Genomic DNA, 20,081 nt, shown 5'->3' with positions numbered 1-20,081 from the left:
ACATACATACATACATACTATAGAACTAAATCGGTCAATTCTTATCGGGCGTCGCGACGCCTTAGCACCAATACTTAAAAACAACGACCCCAACTACAGTAAAGTGAGTGTGTCTGTGTTGGTGTGTGTGTGTGAGTATTGTTGTATGGGGGGCTGCTGCAGAGATAACTTAAATAAGTACATAGAACTATACAGTGCGAAAATTGTTTATTAATCAATATTGCTCTTTGTTTGTATGTGTACAGATATACTATATAGTATTTATGTACATATAACAGTATGTGTATGATTGTGACTGTGTTTGTTCTGCCTGCGTGAGTGCTGTTATCAAATGAACTGATAATAAAATCTAGCAACTGACAGAACAATGTAGAGTATTAGTGGGCATATATGTATGTATGTATGTAATATATGCATGTACATATGTATATGTATGCATGTGTGTGTGTGCCTACCTACTCGTATAACGCAAATGTCTAGCTCTCCACAGCTGACAATCATTTTAATAGTTTCCATACAGAACTTTGTACTCGATTGTCGTACATATTATTGTTAATTTATTTTATTCTTTATTAATTTATTGCACATTTCAAGGCTTGAGCACTAAATGAGAGCACGACATAGAAATGCAACTAATTGCTCGTACTAAATTATACTATTTATTGCTGAAATGACATATAAGATACATATCATAATTAAGCAGGTCAACTGGTTAATCTCGTCAAAGAACTTTAACGAAATAATAATAGCGGTTGACCTGCAACGAGATCTTCCTCTTCTTCGTAGTCATCGTCATCGTCATGCCCTTTGCTGTTTGCCATTTTATTGCTTGTTGCTATTGCTGCTATTGTTGTGATAGGCAACAACAGCAATTGTTGCTTTTGCTGTTGCTGTTGCTTTTGGCTTTGCTTTGGCACTTTGCTTTATGTACACACAACGGAGACAAGGAGACAAAGCGGCGAAACAAACAAACTGTTGATAATTGAGCAGACGCCGAGAACGCGAACGTTGCAAAGCACTCACAACTACACACACTCGCTTACATATCTACATTCACGTACATACAAATGTACATACATGCATACGTACGTACATTGTATGGGAGTTAGGCACACGCATGTGGTGTAGGCCTACATATACAAATGTATGTAAGTGTGCGTAGATTTAATGATGATGAAGGGGGAGGGGAGGGTGGCAAATTGCTGGGGACATAGAAGTGGGACCATTTAAGAGTTCAATCATATCAAGCGTCGATTTTTGTCGCGCCGTGTCAATGTTGTGCGCGTATGCTCGCACCACCTTTTTTAGTAGTTGTTGTTGTTGCTGCTGTTTTTACATGTGCAGTGCACAAACGAACACACGCACACATGCATACTCACACGAGTATAATTGTACATGCATAAGTACAACAAAAACAATAATAACAAAATATGTAATAAGAAATAGCAAAGACTAACAATATATTTGGCATCGGCTTTAGCGATCTACGAACACTCTATAGAAGTTTCGACAACTCTTACTCTACATGCTTTGTCTCCCTTTCTCGCTCTTTCAAATGCAAACAGGCAAATAAAAAGTGCTACTGTGCACATTCCGCTTTTGAAAATGTTAATTGCTAGTTCTGAGATGTACATATGAATGTAGAGTGCACTCTGATGCAGAGTAACTAATGGCAACACAGCAACAAATAGTCAAGCTGAACTCTTTTCATATGCGCCAGCCTGTTGTTGTCGTTGCTGTTCTTATTGTTGTTGTTGTTGTTGCTACCGTCGCGTCGTCTGTCGACTGCCTGTTGCTGCTCTTCTCTCATTTGCCTATAGTCTGCTATCTCGCTTCTTTGGCTGCACGTAATAAGCTTACTGCAAGTGTGTGGGTGTATGTGTAGCACAGTTCGTACGCTCACACACACACACACATACGTGTTTCGTTTAGCTTTCGTGCAATTGTTGTTGCTTGTTTACGAACAGACCAGCCAACCAACCATCCAACCAGCCAGCCAGTCAGGCAGGCAAGCAAGCAAGCAGCAGCTGGGGCCGATTTTCAGTTTGATTTTGACAGTGGCCGCGTTCGGTTGTCGGCGAGTTAACGGCGCGCCCTACGAGAGCCGCTTTAAAGGCCACAAAGCCCAGCTTTTACTTAAGTCGCGAACAACAAAGCATACAATACAAACACAAGAGCAGAAGCAGCGTTAAAAGTGTTCAATTTGTTTCGTTCAAGTTTTTAGTTGTTTGTGTTTTATTCTGGTAAATTTTCAATATTCAAAATACAAATATATTTTACAATAAATGTCTGTAGAAAAATAACTCTAAACACAATAAAACAAACGAAAAGAACAACAATTCGAATAACAGCAAAACAAAACAAACAACACAAAACATAAATGCACAAGATAGCGCCCAAAATAATAAAGCTAAAAATCATTGTTACTGCATGGAAAATTACTACAGAAATTTCTTGTTCGACGCAGCTTCAAAAGCAAAAAAACAAAAACCAACAGCAGAAAAAAAGCTAAAGAAAACCAACAGAAATAACAACAAAATGTATAAATTGGTTTGGCCATACAAGCAAATTAAATGACCGGCAGTATTGTGTTTTTATGTAGATCCACGCACACACACACACATGCAGACATAATATATGTGTGTATGTATGTATGAATTTATGCGTTGTTTTTGTTGCTGTGGCATAATTTAAATATACGATTATTATTGAGCTGTTTTCGCGCCAAATGCATTCAAGTTCGAGTTTGATTTCTCTGTGTGTGTGTGTAGATGTATCATAAGTGTATGTGTGTGTGTGTTTATGTAAAGAATTGGTCGCACTATAAATTCAAAAATATTAGAAATATCAAAAAGGTGCCAGACACCTTCACAAAAACTTAAAAAACACAACAACACAGATCGAGTGATAAATTTATAATCTTAGGCAACATAAACACAAACACAAACACACTCACACAGGCACAATCATGTCATTTCACACACTCAAGCACATGGACAGCTTTTCTAAAAACAAAAAAATTGAGAAAACAAAGTATAAATTGAAAACACACACACACGTATATTTAGATCCACACACACATCGACGAACTTGAGTGAATTCTGGACGAAATCCGTTGAGAATTTCAATATCATCATCTGAAATGCAGCAGAAAATTCGTTTAAACACTACAAAAATACATTTATTACAGGCGGAAATTTGTAATAATAATAATGTTGGAATATTTGTTCATTTTTGTGTGTGTGGAAATTGAATTTAACGCATCTCACATGGTTTGTTTATTGAAATTCGAGTTGAAGTGCTGTTGCTCTTTGGTTGTACTTTATTTGTATTAAAATTTAACGAAATCCCTTCGTTTCACAGTTTTTCCCACCTTTGTTTTGTGCCCCATTCTTTCGTTTACACGTTATCAACGCTCTCTTGTAACACACGGCAACAACAAGCGCGAAAGTTTATGTTTAACCAAAAAAGAAGAGAATAAATAAGGAAAAAAAAAAACGAAACGAAACGAAAAGAAAAGAAAGCAAAGAAAAGAAATGAAATGAAAAAAGCTGCATCGGTTATCAGACGCTGACAATTATATAGACCTGCATATAAATACATAAGCAAGACAGCTAGACGGCAAGACAGCAAGAGGAAGAGAAGCAACAACGTGTGTCCGCGTTATCAGGCAACGAACAAAAAAACAAAAACAGAAAGCCAAAAGCGACCTCAAAAGAAAAATAAAGGTAGCAGCATAGCGTTGTTGTTATGCCGATGACTTCCAGCGTAGTTGTCACCAACAACAACAACAACAAGAACAACAACAACAGCAACCATTACAACAAACGGAGCTACAGCATCGACAACAATCTGAAATTGACAGACAAAGCCATCGATTCTGTGGGTAAGTTTATAATTATTTTTACCTCTTATGGATAAAGCTGCAAATTGATGGCAAAGAATATTTATTAATTTCTTTTTGAATGCGAGAAGTGACATAATGGCGCATATCCTGTAAAGCAATAAATAAGTACAGTAGACCCTCGAAAATGAGCGCTATTTTGCAAATTTTTAAATAATATTTAGTAAATGCAAAAACTAACTCTAAAAAAATGCAATGCATTCCTTTTCCTTTATCAATTTATTATAGTTTTCAAAATAGAACCAATTTGGCTTTAAAGTAATTCCAATTTCCGAAAAATTGAAATAATAATAAAAGCAACTACGAAAAACTGACCTTTACAAATTTATATAGATTTATTTTTTCATTTTATTGTATTTTATAAAATGTAAAATAGAAACGCAACTAATAAACAAATTAGAACCACTTTGATTTTTTCAATTTCTGAAAGATTGAATTATAAACTTCATAAAAAATGCCAAATAAAATTACATTTTATATACATTGTATTGTATTTTGTACAAAACATTACGACTCCACTTAAATTCCCCTAAAAGTTTTAATTCTAATTTCTGATTTCATTTTAAGATTTCTAAAGATTCCAATTTCATAGGATTTTAATTTGTGAGCTCTTTTTGAATGAGATCGTAAACCAATAAATGATTCACTAATGTGTGTTTTGCTTTGCTTGGCTTTTGAAAATAGGTTTTTGAGCAACCTTTGATAGGTTTGCTAGCAACATGTTGTGGTAGTGAAATGCAATTGCAACAAGCTCAACAAAATGCCATAGAGTTACAGGCTTAAATCAAATCAAAGGCTAAAGGTTGTATTGCCAGCAATTGCAATTGATTGACAACTGCTGGGAGTTGAATGCAATTTTTGTAAAAGGGCTTGCTGTGTCTGTGTGTGTATGGGTGTGTGTGGGTGTTACGATTTTGCATGGCTAAAATACCGAGTGCGTAATTAGAAAGCCTTACACAGAGTTCGGTTAAAACGCAAAAGTGATTTTCTAACGTTGTTTTAGCTTCAGGCCACATGTCAACTGCAGTTGCAGTTGCAGTTTTGCAATCTGCTCGACGGTTAAAACGCTGTAAATTGTTAATATATATTTTGAGCATAGAAAACCGCACTCACTTACACACACACACAAACACACACACGCATACACTAAATTTCTTGAGAAAATTGCCACTTGACCTACCGCACGGAAATCTAAATAAAGCAACAATTTTTTTTATGTATATTTCTCTTGCTCTTTCTCTCGATTTGTTGCTCGTTGCTTAAGCTATACTATAGGTAAATACATATAAACTTATGCATACATAAATGTATGTGTGTGTGCCATTTGTACACTCGCTGTGTGTGCACAATTATTTTCCGAGTGAATTTCTTGTGAGTTTTCTTTTGCTTTTCTTGGCTGCTTTTACGTTTTCATGTAATTTATTTTAATCAAGTGAGCAAGTGAATGTAACAAGCACATCGCATACTCTGTACTCAATCGACAACTGCACAAGGTATATTAGTTAGGGCATCATGTAGTCTACTACTTCACTTCAAACAGGGCATCAATAAGTTTAGCACTTGTTTTTCATTTCTATTGGTTTCGGTTCTATCCTCTTCTTGACCTCTAATTTGATATATGCGCTTGAACATTCCGCAAGTCACTTTTTTGACCCAAATACTTGTTAGTCTACGCCTTCTGCTATCCGACAGATATCATTTAAAACTGCCAAACTGAATACGTTAATCAATAAGTTTATGGCTAGGCAAAAAACAAAAACAAAAAAATATGGGAGGAAAACGGAAAAAAATATATATTCGAAATCATAAATAATAAATAAAAGCCATAATCAGTTGATTTAGGCGATTGGCGATAGTTTTATGGCCCGAACATACGCGCACATATGCAACTTTTTGCAGTCGGCTACCGTTGCGTATACGTAACGTAACAGCGAGTGCCGACCAATAAAATGTCAAAAACAAAATAGCGAAAAAAACAAAAAAACGTGAGCTATAGCAGTCAGTTTATGCCAATTATCAATGATATCAATTGTTGCCATGCCAATAGCAAAATAAGTGAAAAAGTTGAGTGTGCTCGACTACGAGATACCCGGTACTAAATTGTGATGGAAATAATTTATTACGATTAAAGAAATCGGTGCAGCTACATTTTATATTTACAATTTAAAATTGTGTGTTATGAGCTTTAAAATGGTGTTCTCAAATTTTTAAATTAATTATTTTTATTATAATTAGAAATATGCTACAATCGAGAAAAGATCTAGAAACATGTTCAAATTGATATCACAAAATAAAATATTCAATCAAGCTTAAAATTTCTGCAATAATTCTTGGTTGTCCATTTATAAAATTAAAGAAATGATCGCAAAAGGTATATATCCTAAGATTTTCATTTTAGTTTTTAGAACGTATCTTTTCTGTATGCGTATGACCTACAAGAAAATTGCTACAAAATTTGTTGGCTCTGGCTTTTGAGGTTCTTAAGATTTTTATGCTTAAAGGGACGGACAGACAGAGCGACGGATGGACAAGGCAATAAAGCTTTACGGTCTCAGTTAATTCTGATTGTGTCTGCTGCACATCTTGCCCAATTGTGCATAAATTGAAATACCCTCTTACTCAACAGCTAGCGGGTATGCACAACAGCAACAAGACGTCACACAAAACAAAAATCTACGAGTACGCGAATACTCGAACCTTTTGTGCTACTGCAGTTGAATAACTGTTTTGTCGCGGCCTCTTCGTGTTGCCAAGCGCGCTTAGAACTTATGCTTGTCACTGCCTGTGTGTGTGTGTGTTTGTGTGTGTGCGCGTGCATGCGATGATGTGCGCAAAGCGCTTGAAGTGTCTGTGACGAGGAACGAAGAGCGAAGAACGAGGTACGAGTGTATTTCATTGAATGTTGCAATCAATTTTAAGCGATTATTAAGTGGAGCTTGAACTTATTTAATAGATAGATCGCAGCGAGCAGGCAATAGATTGATTTAACAACAACAACAATAGCAATAATAGCAACAGCTGCATTAGTTTTCAGCACTCAGTCGAGGAATTAATTATTCCTTCGCACTATCTGTGATAAGGCAAAATTGTTACCCATTTCTATGGCTCCATGCAACATGAGGCACGCACAATGCTTTGCAACAACAACGATTGCACTCTTTTCTTACTGCATTACCAACACCATCTGTGGTCGCAAATTGAGGTGAGTGAACTTGCAACAACAACAACAACGGCAACAACAAGCAAGTTGGCAGCACTCAGTTGCCAGCTAGTTGCCAGCACAATTTTTCGCCCATTTTGCCATCGTTGTCGTTGTTGCACACTTAAGACCCAAAAAGCTGTTCAAAGCAGTCGTTCGATAGACGTAAAAAAAAAGAAGTGGGTATAATAACTATGACAATAAGGTAGTAAAAGGTTCTTTTTTTTTTTTGGTTATTAGTTATTTACCTTTATCTATCATTATCAGTATCGTAATCTATACTTAATGCTTGCTTCGCATTCTATTTGTTCTAATCAAGGAAAGTAGTGTAATTAGGCAGACACTGTGGCAACAACTTGAACTTATGAGTGGAGTCTGGCAAAGTGCTTGTAATCGAAGGAAATGGGGGGAGGGGGGCGGGAAAAGTTGCACAGTTGCACACACATTTTCCACCTTAATGTTTCGAAGGGTAAACAAAAAAGCTCGTTTTACATTTTCCTGCTTTTCGCCATTGTTCTTGTTTTGTGGCATTGTTGTTTTCCATCGGTGTGTGTGTGTGTGTGTGTGTGTGTGTGCAACGTGGGACGCTTAATCTACATTGCTATTTTCGTTCTTCTTGCTGTTGTTGTTGTTTCAGGTTTTTCTGCTTAAAAAGTTTGCTTTTAATTACACCATTTTCAGCTTACGTACTCGTATTACAATGTTCGTTGATTTTTCTGACCATTTCACTCGTGTTTCTGCTTTTGGCGGCTTCGTCTTTGATTCCTGCAACTTTTGCAGGCATTTAATTATAAAGTCCGCAGATTTTCAATAAAAGTTTCTCAACGTTTGTTATCGTGGTCAGGCTTCCTTCATTTGCAGCCAGATAGCAACTAAACAAAAAAAAAAATAAAAAAAAAAACGTAAACGAGGTGTGAAATTCTGAGTAGAAAGATCAGCAACAACAAAAATGCAAACATATCTATGTTTGTGATGTGTGACTAATAAGTGCGATTTGGCTAACGAACATGATACGTCTAATCAAGATTGATTGAGAAACCAGTAAGAGTCATAAAGTCTCTCCGACTATACGACTATTGTTAATCTAATCAATTTATTATTGACGCCTCGCCTGGCAACAACAGACTGCCAAGAAAGTGCTGAGTGCTGAGTGCTAAGCATTAGGGAATTTATTAAATATCAAATATTATATTTTCTATTAATTATGTCGAAAGTTAAACGCGAATTAAGCTGCTTTCATTTGTCTCTTTTCCTTTTTTACCCCCACAATGTCGAATAACAAAATATTGTTGTTTGTTTGTATTACAACTTTTTGCTGTTTATCATAGGACAAATGACGTCAAACAGTTTTGTCTGACTGATAAGGCAAATATGTATATGTATATTTGTCTGGGCGCTTTTTTTTATTGCTGTTCATTAAAATACATTGTAAGTGCAAAGTATTTCTTAGCTTAAAATGCCAACGACTATATTTAATTAAGTCAATAATTAATGAATGATTACGCCTTATACTTAATTGATTTCGAGTGTGTAAATGAGTTGATTGCGCAGCTAATTGAAACATTAATGTTGGATTTCAACTAGCCCCACTTTGATGGCATTTGTGGCAGGTGGCAGGTGGCATGTGGCCCATGTGGCAGGTGGCAGATGGCAACTCAATCAGCAAAAACAAAAACAAAAACAAACGAAAGAGAAAGATATAGTTTTATATAAATAAAACTCTTGGCATATGTAAGTGCTATGGTAAACGAGACTATTTGGCAACTTTTGCTTTGTTTTTGTTTTTGTTTTGTGATACAGATACAGCAACAACGTCAAACGCAGAGATACAGACACAGATACATCTACAGTTGTTGTTGATGTTGTTTTGCTGGCGATTCTATTTCGGATCTGTGTGACTAACTTGTTGTTTATGCCTTACGAGTTACGAGTATCTGCATCAAGCACTCTTATATATATGTGTCTGTGTGTGTGTGTGTGTATTTTGTTGCCCAAATACTCATTCAAATTATATTTAATTCAATTGAATTTTCCACCCCGTTGGCCAGATAAGTACAACATTCCATTCTCAAATTACAACGAGGGAAAAGTAATATGAATTGTTGTTGTTCTGTGCTCAGATTTCGTAAGCTGTTTGTCAACTTTGTTGCAAAACTATAACAAACGTCAGTTTGGTGGGAAAGGGGAGGAGGAAGCAACTGAGAACTTAATGAATTTCATTTCTAGAGCTGCAAATGACATTTGCTACATTTGGAAATAAACTGAAACTGAAACTGAACTGAGAGAGGAAATCATATGGAAATTGGGAAGCAATAGGGAAAAGCTCATGTGCAATTAAATTAAATTGTCGAGAGTCGAGATATCTATTTAATTGTTGACTTGCAGCTGGTTGCATAGTGTAAATACAATTAACATTTTATATGTTCCTTTTGTCAGTTGATTAGCTATCGAAAACATTTTAGCTTGCATTTGAATCACGCATTCTATTTTAATTCGCAACGATTTCGAATGCAAAAAGAAATCACCTCCTCCCTCTACCTCTACCTTTGCCTCTCCCCCACTCTCGTTCCCCTCCCGGTTCCTCACTTGCTTACCTGCCTGTCCGCAGTTCTCGATTCTCGCACTGTCAATAAATCAATTTACAAAGCATCGACAGATGTGCACGTAAAGCAATTGAAATGCCAACACTATTTGGTGCATTTGCTTGGCATATAAATAAATCTATATATAGTATAGTATATATAGTCACACTATATATCCTGCATATCTGGTGATGTTGCAGCATGCGAATTTCAATTGTTTGGCACGTTGAAATGCACGCACAACAAATGCCACAAATGCTTTGATTTTATTTTTAAACACTCTTACTCACCGGCCACTATAATTTTATCCGTGCCACATGTGTTACGCCATTGATTCGGTCAGACTTTATGTCGTCGTCGTCGTTGTCGTTGTCGTCGTTGCTGATGTCGTGTTTTAATTAGCGAGCATTTCGATTAGTTTAATAAGTTTTTAAATGTGCAGTTTATTTCACAACTTTGCTGTAGGCGTGTTGCATTTGTGACGTGATGTCAATGAACTTGGCACAAGGTAAAGTGCAATCAATCCCAGCTCAAAACTACAATGCAATTAAAAAAGCGCTTTAAGAAAAATATGAGAAATATAAATGAAAACAAAAAAAAACTACTCAGAGGAAAACAGCGCGTGTTTTGTCAATGTGTTTGTACATTTCATTAGTGTTTCAGTTGCCCGGCAACAAGGTGTGATATTGCATGGTGTGGTGCACATTGCGTATACGCGATGCTGCCATATTACGTATACGTTAAGTCACTCTACACAACACACAATTCTAACGCTATCAATATCAATTACACTTCTGGTTTGCGATTTATTATTAACGTGGCATCCGCAGCTCGAAACGCATCCTCCGCATATCCTGTCTGAGAGTGAATCAGTTTATCGGTGCCAATTGGCGTCTCAATCAAACCGTTCTCAATCGCGTGAATCAAGCGAACGACCAGCTCTTTGGCAAACTGTTGTCCAGGCGCGAGACTTCTGTCGGCAAATTTGCTGTTCTCCACACTCGGTACGCTGATTAAGCTGAAGGCAAAGACACGCAAGCCGCAATGGCGAGCAACAATCACCTGCAAAAGAATGAAGAATGAAAGGAAATAGTTGGAGTAACATTTGAACTGTTTACCTCGTGCACTTGCGACATGCCCACGGCATCGATGCCAAGTTTTCGCAGCAGCAACTGCTCAGCGACGGTCTCATAGGCTGGACCACCGAAGCAGGCATAGACGCCAGTGTGCATGTGCTTCTCATTGCCAATCTCGTGGCCAATCTCTTGGGCCTTTCGCAGCAGGATGCGATCGTAGGCATTCACCATGGCCAAATGGCGTTGACCGAAGCGTTCGTCATGCGGCCCATTGAGCGGGGAGTTGCCAAAGAGGCCAAACATGTTGACATGATCCTTAATTAGAAGCACATCGCCCACTTTGTGGTTGGCATTGACACTGCTCGATGAGCACGAGAGGAACAGATACTCGACACCGCACAACTTCATTACGCGCACGTGCATCGAACAAGCGGCCAATTGAGTGCCCTCATAGTAATGGAATCGACCCTGCATCGCAATCACCGTCGCACCCCTCACGGTGCCCACATACAGTTTGCCTCGATGGCCGTGTGTTGTGCATTTGGGAAACATTGGTATATCCGCATAATCAATTACGATGGGATGCTCAATCACCTTCGTCAGCATGGCCAAATGCGAGCCACAAACTATGCCAAATTTGGGCCTTGTTCGTGTTTTGCTCATGATAAAATTCGCAATCATTTCAATGTTTTCATAGCTGTACAGCAGCGATGGCGGTGTTAGAATTTTCTTTGGCGGATTCTCGAGTTCCTGCTGCAGTTGCTTTTGCAGCATCTTTTTCAGATCTCGCAACTGCAGCGCTGTCTTCATGGCACAACAATCATGATTGCACATTTTTGCCCACAAGAATCCGTTGGAATTTTGTTGCCTCTTTTGTTTTTGGAATTTCTAAATCAAAATGAATGAATTGTCAAACGAATAATGAAATTGACAATTTTGATTTGGTTTTGCACTGTTGCACAGTTGGAGCTCAAAAATTCAGTTGCCATACAATTCTTTGTATTCGAAAACGCGCCATGACGTCTCAACAGAGACTATTGACTCATGTTCAGTCTGCACGCTTTGAAAAGGGGGCCTAATCATCAAGCTGTGCGGACTTTGAGTGCTATAAATAGCTATATATAGAGATGGGAAAGAGCTGAAGTTCATGTGAAACTCATTTTGGATTCTAGACTTATATTTGACAACATTGTATTTGTATTATTGGCGCTTATATAATAACGATTACAACTCTTTGTTGTTGACTTGTAATTTATCTTATCGCTTGATTATACTATTTGCTGTGTGTTGCGGTTCGATCGCAGACAGAGACAGAGAGAGGGAGAGGAGAAAATCAAAGACAGCAATGTCAACAAATATATTACATAAAAGCCAAAGCCAAACAAATAAGAAAGTTACAGTCGAATGTGTTCGGTTGTAAAATACCCGGTACCACTACAATATTAAAATATACTAAAAACTATATTCAGTATGTATTGATGTCAAAATATACTTAAAGCTATATTTAGTATAAGATTGTAATAGTACTGAACTCAAATATAACATATATTTGAAATACACCAAAGAGAACAAAATATGCTAAATTATCAACCCAAGCCACTAAAACAGACTGACCGTCATTATAAAAATATACAAAGTGTAAAAATACACTAAAAGCTATATTCCTTATAAGGTATTGATGTCAAAATATACTGAATTAATATACCGAAAAGGTACTGCAATATACTAAAAGCTATATTTAGTATAAGATTGTACTAATATATTTGAAATATACCAATGAGAACAGAATATACTAGAATATCAACTAAAGCAAATAAAAAAGATAATCGGGAATTATTAAAATACACCAACAAAGTACAAAAATATACTAAAAGCTGTATTCAGTATATAACATACTATTTCATTTTAATTATATCACTGAGAACAACTGAGATAGTAAACCAAAATTATTAAAATATACCAAAGTACTGAACTGAAAACATACAAAAATATACCAAAACCCATACTTAGTATATCGATATAAATTGTACATTTGGAGTTGGCACAAAATTATAATACCCTATATAGGTTAGAATATAGCTACTGAGTGTAAGCATGGACAGCGAACGTGACTTTGTAGGCGGCATCATAGCGCAAATAACAACAACCACAACTAGCTATCACAGCTAGCTAATATGAAAAACAACATCCACAAAAAAAAAAAACGAAACAACAATATCCACAATAACAAGGAACAACAACAACAACATTTGCTAGCTGTAACTTAAGCAACTTGACGCGCACTCAAATGACAAAAACGAAGCGCTCAACAAAAAGTTTTCTATTTCATTTGCTGGCTGTTGTTGTTGTTGTTGTTAATGTTGTTGACTTTGTTACTTTGTTATTGTAAAATTAATAAATTTATGGTCTTTTTATAGCAGCACATTGTGCATACTAAACGCTTCAGCGATTTACTCAGTGCCACTCAAACGAAAACAACAACAACATCAGCAGCAGCAGCTACATCAGCGTCTCAGATCAGCTAATGAAGCTATAACCCAACATCAGGCCTTGCCTTGCCTTGCTTTGTTGTCCCCCTCCCCTTCAGCTGCCTTTCTCTTTTCGCCAGCTCAGTGTGTTCTCTTACCCGTCAGAGTCAGTCAGTCATTCCGTCAAGCAGTCAATCTGTCAGTTAGTCAGTCAGTCACAGCTGCGGCTCTAACAGTTGCGACTGTTGACAGATGCGCGCCCAAAACCACATGAAAACAATATTAAATTTTGACTTGCGGCGACTGTTGACTGATTGTCGTTGTTGTTGTTGCTATTGTTGTTGTTGCTTGTTTATTGGTTTACCCTATTAATTAGCAAAGAAATGAATTATAATGGCATCCACAGGCCAACAGCAGGCAGCAGGGCAATAGACAACAGACAACAGACAGCATCGACAACAGCTGCCTTAAGCAGAGACAACTTTTCGTATTGTTTATCAAACAAGCACATGCATCTTGTTTATACACACACACACACATTCATGCTTACACAATGCAAATGCGGCTTGCGTTAAACATAAACATTTTGTGTAAAATATAGCAACAAGATGGCATTGAGAGCTTTGTACAAAAACTGGCTTACAACAACGGACAATGGGCAAACGGTGAATGGACGGACAGACGTACAGACGGCAGCCAGCAGCCAACTTCGCTCGGTGGCGTATACGCAATTTATTGATATCACGTATACGCAGAGTAAGCATCTGCGTTGCATAGCAGCAATAATTTGTTATCCCAACTGAACCATCTGAACCATCATTCCATGATGTTCTCTTCGCTTAATTAATGTTGACATGTGCGTTTTGTGTTTTTCGATTTTTGAATTCAACATTGTATTTGATGCGGTCTTTTGTGTTTGTGGCATTTGCGAACACAAAGTCATGATAACATGCACAAATGTTGTTTTTATTATAACATAATAGTAAACAAAATGTGTAATCACATTTCTCTTCTTTCACATTTTCACCATACGCCGAAGCCAATCAAAGTTAACTCGTCAATTGTTCAATTCAATTACAATGGCACTTTGCAATAATTAATTAATTACATTTATAATATTTAGTGGCTGAATACATAGAGTATGTAATTATGGAAAGTCCAGTTCACAGCTGTTTAAAGCACTTTTGAGGGCAAGGTCTGGCTGGATGGATTGTTTAAATTTACAAAATGTTTAATACGTTTTTGTTCATCACATTTTCAAAATGGTTTTGTAACTTTTTTGTTTATTGTTCTGATTTTGCTGCTTCACTTTTTTTCCCTGCCAATATTTGGCTTGGCGCTTTTCGAATTATTTATCTGTTTATTTTTATACATACACATATACTCGATATGCGTATATTTTTGGGGTTACTTCTTTTTATTTTTATTTTGGCCGAGAGATTGTTGGCTTTATTTGTGGACTTTGGCAAATTTGTATTAAATATTTTGACTGGCAAGCATTTGCTAATTGAATTTGTTGTTTTTGGTTTCCCTTTTGATGTGTGGTTTTTTTTTTTTTTTTTTTTTGTTTTTTTTTGTTCCTTTTTCGCATATTTATTTGGCCACACTTTTGCATTGTGGGTTATACGGTCGGGTGATGGATGTGATATGTTGATAATTGAAAATATCAATATTGAAATTGTTTAGTGAATTGTTAATTGAAATGAGGCACAACAAGGCTGCAAGAGGCCGACCAAAAAGGTTATGCGAGACTCGTCTGTGAATTTGCGGGTTAAATTTTTCACGATAATGATATGATACTCAAAAGCCGTTATACTCGTAGTTTGCAGTTTGAATAGTAATAAAATAGTTTAACGTATGTTGTTTTCTGTTCTTGCAGCTTGCGCTGAATCTTTAAAGGAATTGTGAGTTGGAAGCGAAGTGAATTTATTGCAAATACCAAATGAAAACCAAGAAAAACAACAGCAGCAACAACAACAACAACAGCAACAACGACAGGAACACACTTGCTGAGGAACAATTGAAGAAGTTTCGACCTCGCAGTCATACGTACAAGTGTCTCAATCACAATCCGCTAATCATAAATCCAAAATTGAATCTGAATTCGTGACGCATTAAAGTGCGAAAACGTCGAAAAAGTTGCATTAAAGTAATAACTACTGAGAGATACAGAGACAGAGAGAGAGAGACGCAAGTTCAAGTTGTGGTTGACGACGTCTTTTCTCTTTGCTTTTTGCTTTCTGCCTTGATTTTGTTGTTTTTGGCAACGAAAGCGACTCACACCCACCGAACAGCAGCAGCGACAGCGACTGTTGCATGCACTTTTTGTTGTTGTTGTTAACGTTTCAAACTCACTGCCAAAGCGGCTACCTTAATTGCCCTGACAGCAGCAGCAGCTATAAACCAACCGAAAACAAAAAGCCAGCAAGTGAAAACTTACTGAAAACCAAGCTGACTCAAAGAGAAAGAGAGAGAGAGAGAGAGCAGCATTAAGCCAAATCTAGATTGTGAATGACAAAGAGCCAACTCCTTCAGTTGTTGGCCAGCTACAAAAACAGCAACTTGGCTCACACGTTTCCTTTGAGCAGCAACTGGAACTGGTATTTTCCATCATTATATTATCCGCCATCAGTGAGTGCAGCAAACCGCACACACACACACACACACACACACACACACACACACAGATACTTTTACACACAAATGTATTCGGCTGTTGATTATTACCCGGAAATGGGACAAATCTCTCAAGATGTAAGTAAATAAAATCCACTTCTAATACAATTTACCTTAAATCACTTTGAATCCTTCCACTTTAAATCTCTGAGTGCTGCTCAACGAGAGCTCGTTTAGTTAATTGCCACAGCATGTTGCACAGATTCGCGCAAATGTGGCACGTGGCTTTGATACAAACCCCAACATCCTTCCAACCCACACGCACACACACACGTTTGTAGTTGTTGCTTGTTGCTCTTTCAGTAAAGTTCATTTGCTAATTGAAGTTTTGCATAGCGCTGCAGGACAATTCATTGGAAGAGTCCTTTCAACTATTCCGATATCCCAAGGCAATTATCGGCAAAGAATTACACTAAAGTTAGGGGCAACTTTTGTTAGGGGCAATTGTTTCAATTCAATTGAATTTACTCATCCAAATGTATGCTAATAATACAATGTATTAAGCTGCATTCTTTTGTCTGCATATTTACTCAGTTTCTGACAAACAATAGTTGGAAATTTAATATACTCGTATGCTATGTAATTGAAAGCTTTTGTTGAAATTACCTTTTGCATTTTCCAAAAGGTATTTGAACAATATTTTTACCTTGTTTGGACACGCTACGCATACGGTAGAAGGGTATTATAATACCCTTTTTGCCAACAGAAACTTGTATTCAACAATCAGAATGATCGACTTATATTCTTAATCTTGTCAGGTTTTAATTAATTTGTTGACAATTTGGTTTATTTTGGGTTTTTATGACATTTTTTAATGTTTAAGCATATTTAATATTCTGTATATTTTCGTAGTTCTGGTATATTAATGCGGCAGTTCAGTATATTTGGTATATTTTTACACTATTACTGCATGCTGTTATTAAAAATCACAGTGAGGCACCTTCGACTCAATCTTTCTTTTATTAGTATTTTTCGGTATACTAATTCGGTATATTTCAGTATTTATTTGGTAGGTTTTAATTAATTGGTTGACATTTTGGATTATTTTGTTTTTTTTATGATATTTTTTGAACGTTTTAGTATATTTAGTATTCGGTATATTTTAGCATTTTTTGTATATCAATGTGGTAGTTCAGTATTTTTGGTATATTTTTACACTATTACTGCATGCTTCTATTAAAAATTGCAGTTGAGCACATTCAACTCAATCTTTCTTATATAATATTAGTATTTTTCAGTATACTAATTCGGTATATTTCGGTATTTATTTGGTAGGTTTTAATTAATTGGTTGACATTTTGGATTTTTTTGCTCTCTTTTCTCGTATTTGGTATATTTTAGTAATTTCAATATATGTATATATTTGGGATAGTTTTGTATTTACTTTGTATATTTTTCATATAATACCGCCAGCACTTTTTAAACATTTTTGGCGGGTATTTCACAGTCGAGCAAATGGGACTCAAGCATTCTTACTCGTTTAATATGAAATGCTGTATAACATTGAGTATTTGCACAAACTCTGACCACTCAAATTGTGGATTCACAGTGACTTACACTCTGAGTCATTACAATAGGGCCAGAGCATTGATAGTTGCACTTTAAAGCCCAGTGAGTCATTGAGTCTTCATTGTATTATAATTAAGTTAGTCATATTATAGAGGAACGAAAGTGATATAGGAATTTTCCTTTGTTTATTTGAAACAAAAAAGTCAATGCTAATTTAATGCCGAGCTGTGTTGAAAGGTTTTTAATATTACAAACCAAAATCTAGCACACACATTGCGGTTCAGAATTAAAAGGATGCTTTTAATTGCACAAATTAACAGCGATTGCAGGACTTTACATAATATTAAATGGTTGATGCGAATTAAAACCAGATTTGCGAATGAAAATGGCAGTAATATAACATACTATTAGTGTATACTATAAGTAAGCTTGGTAACCAGATTATTAATGCGCAATTTCGGTGTTGTTTGTTGGTCTCTCTGCTGGAAATATACTCGTACCATTTTATTTTTTGGGGTGGCTTGATAAGGATTTGATAAGCTAACAAAAACTACATCATCATTGTACAACAACAACAACAACAACGCAAACTCGAACTATACAACTACATACAATTAATTATTTGTATAAAACAATAAAACCGATAAGAGAGCATTGTGTGAATTAGTGTTGGGGGAATTAACTTTAGAATAAAAGTATTCTTATTTATTTATGTTTGCTTAAAAATAAACTGGCAAACTGGGTCATCTAATCGGCTTGTGCAATAAATACACACACACACACACACACACAGTCGCAGTCACATCTGCATAATAAACAATTCAAATACATATTATATATGTATATAGTATATAGTATATTCAAATACTCGATGTATTGACAGCAAATGCCATAAATGTGTGCATATTCAATTAATGCAATTCTAATTTCTAATTTCAATTGCAAATGACAAATTCAATAAAATGTTGCTGCTTTGTTTGTGCGATAGAAAATCAAATTTAAATTTCAATTGCATTTAATTAACATGCCTGCAATTGGCGTATTATTTATGTAGTTATTTTAACTAGCGTGTGGAAATTCTTGCCTTTTGATATTAGGGAAAAAGTGTATAAAAATATATAGTATATGGAATATATAGAGCAACAAAGATGAGCAACAATACCAAATAAACAGATGTGCGCCATTCTCTGGCTGGCAAGTGTCCAAGTGGCATTCGCCTTTTTTTTTGATTGAGTGACAGAATAGCCACATGACACACTGACTGACTGATTCACTCACTGACTGAGCGAATGATTGACTGACTGATAGAATGAGGGAATAAGTTTGCTCTTATGCCATTAGAATTGCTTGAGAAATTCGCTGAATTTTCAGCATTTTATTCAATTGGCAGCTTTTAACAGATGCGGAAGTCGTGGCAATTAATTATTTACTATAATATTGTGGACTCGCAAAAGTCATACGCAATTAATTTTATATTTCTAACTATAGCAGTGCTTTTTATACCCCTTACCCATAAAGTTGAAGGGTATTATGAAGGAGGCGAAATGATATTTGTTTGTTCGTTTGCTATTGCTGGTAATCTGGTATATTTTGAATAGTAGTAGTATATCGATATACCAAATATAACTTTCGGTATATTTTGCGGGTATTTCACCGTCGAGCACACTTAACTGTACCTTTTTTTCTTGTGTATTTAGTTTTAATTGTAATTCATATTGTATTTTATTGCATTTTTTTGTGTTCGTAAGGTAAATAAAATAAGAATTGTAATTGCAATTAGTAAATTGATTTTAAACGAGAGTTCATTGAACTCGTTGTGTGATTTATTTCTAAACAAATGACGCCAAGAGTGCGAGAGAGTAAGAGAGAGAGAGGGAGAAAGCTGCTGGTGTTGCCAGGGCCAGAAGGAAATGACAATTACGGGCATAGACTGACGGTGTGTCTTACCTGCTTATCAACAAGTGTTATCAGGCCAAGGAGCTTGTCTGTCTGCCTCTTTATAGTTCGCTTATTGTCGTAGTTCTCATTGTTGTTGTCGTTGTTGCTGCTGCTGCTTCTATTACATGCGATAATGTGCACCTAATAATTTGCCACACTTGCCAGTTGATAGGCAGCGAGAGAGAGAGAGAGGGGGAAGTGGGGAATCGGGTTGCTGTCATGTCTTTGTGTTTGCATTTGCCTTTCTTTGTGTTGCCATCAATTGTTTGCATTATATCAGTAGACAAAGTGTCGCAGCAAGTGCCAGTCTATGCAGTCAGGGTAACAAAAGTCCAGGCAAAGAGTCACGCCAGCAGAGCACCCACACATCAACATACCAACACAACAACACACACACACATGCAGACTCATTTTGAGGTTAGTCAATATTGCCACTTGATAGACACTTGCAAATATGTGCACGCTGCACACACTTGCGAATACACATGCACACACCCACACACACACACACACACATTTACAACGGAGTCAGAGTCAGAGTCAGAGAGAAAGAAATAGAGAAAAAGTCAAGTCAAACAATGAGATAATCCCACAAAAACAAAACACACTCGAAAACGAAAACAAAAGCGGAATGCAGAAGAAGAATGCAGAAGAGTGAAATTTGTGTTTATTATTGACTCTGACTAAAAATGCTTTTTATATAATTTGATGTAAGAGAACTGATACAAC

General features: G+C 36.4%; 2 protein-coding genes across 3 annotated transcripts in view; one reads left to right on the top strand and one right to left on the bottom strand.

The window, feature by feature from the left end:
• The first annotated feature begins 2,034 nt into the window (after positions 1–2,034).
• Positions 2,035–20,081, top strand: part of LOC117567001 (sestrin homolog) — a 32,052-nt gene continuing 14,005 nt past the window's right edge. The window contains exons 1-3 of one of the 2 annotated variants that reach the window (XM_034246677.2): positions 2,035–2,243; positions 3,364–3,886; positions 15,109–15,983. In XM_034246677.2, coding sequence (XP_034102568.2) covers positions 15,741–15,983 — 243 coding nt within the window. In that variant the 5' untranslated portion in view covers positions 2,035–2,243; positions 3,364–3,886; positions 15,109–15,740. The remainder of the gene's footprint in view (positions 2,244–3,363; positions 3,887–15,108; positions 15,984–20,081) is intronic. The other variant, XM_034246678.2, reaches the window with a different exon arrangement.
• On the bottom strand, positions 10,277–11,682 carry LOC117566653 (purine nucleoside phosphorylase). Its single transcript, XM_034246196.2, has 2 exons — positions 10,804–11,682; positions 10,277–10,747 (listed from the first exon to the last, which is right to left on the bottom strand). Exons 1-2 carry the CDS (start codon positions 11,593–11,595, stop codon positions 10,472–10,474), a joined length of 1,068 nt encoding a protein of 355 aa, XP_034102087.1. The 5' UTR covers positions 11,596–11,682; the 3' UTR covers positions 10,277–10,471.

This window comes from Drosophila albomicans, chromosome 3, assembly GCF_009650485.2.
Source record: "Drosophila albomicans strain 15112-1751.03 chromosome 3, ASM965048v2, whole genome shotgun sequence".
In the NCBI taxonomy this organism is placed as follows: Eukaryota; Metazoa; Arthropoda; class Insecta; order Diptera; family Drosophilidae; genus Drosophila; species Drosophila albomicans.
This window is presented reverse-complemented; position numbering and strand designations above follow the sequence as displayed.

Excerpts from the sequence above, each read along its gene's own strand:
- LOC117566653 (XM_034246196.2), bottom strand. The coding sequence starts at position 11,595 with ATGTGCAATCATGATTGTTGTGCCATGAAGACAGCGCTGCAGTTGCGA. Across the intron at positions 10,748-10,803 it reads GCATGTCGCAAGTGCACGAG|GTGATTGTTGCTCGCCATTG; the intron begins GTAAACAGTTCA and ends ATTCTTTTGCAG.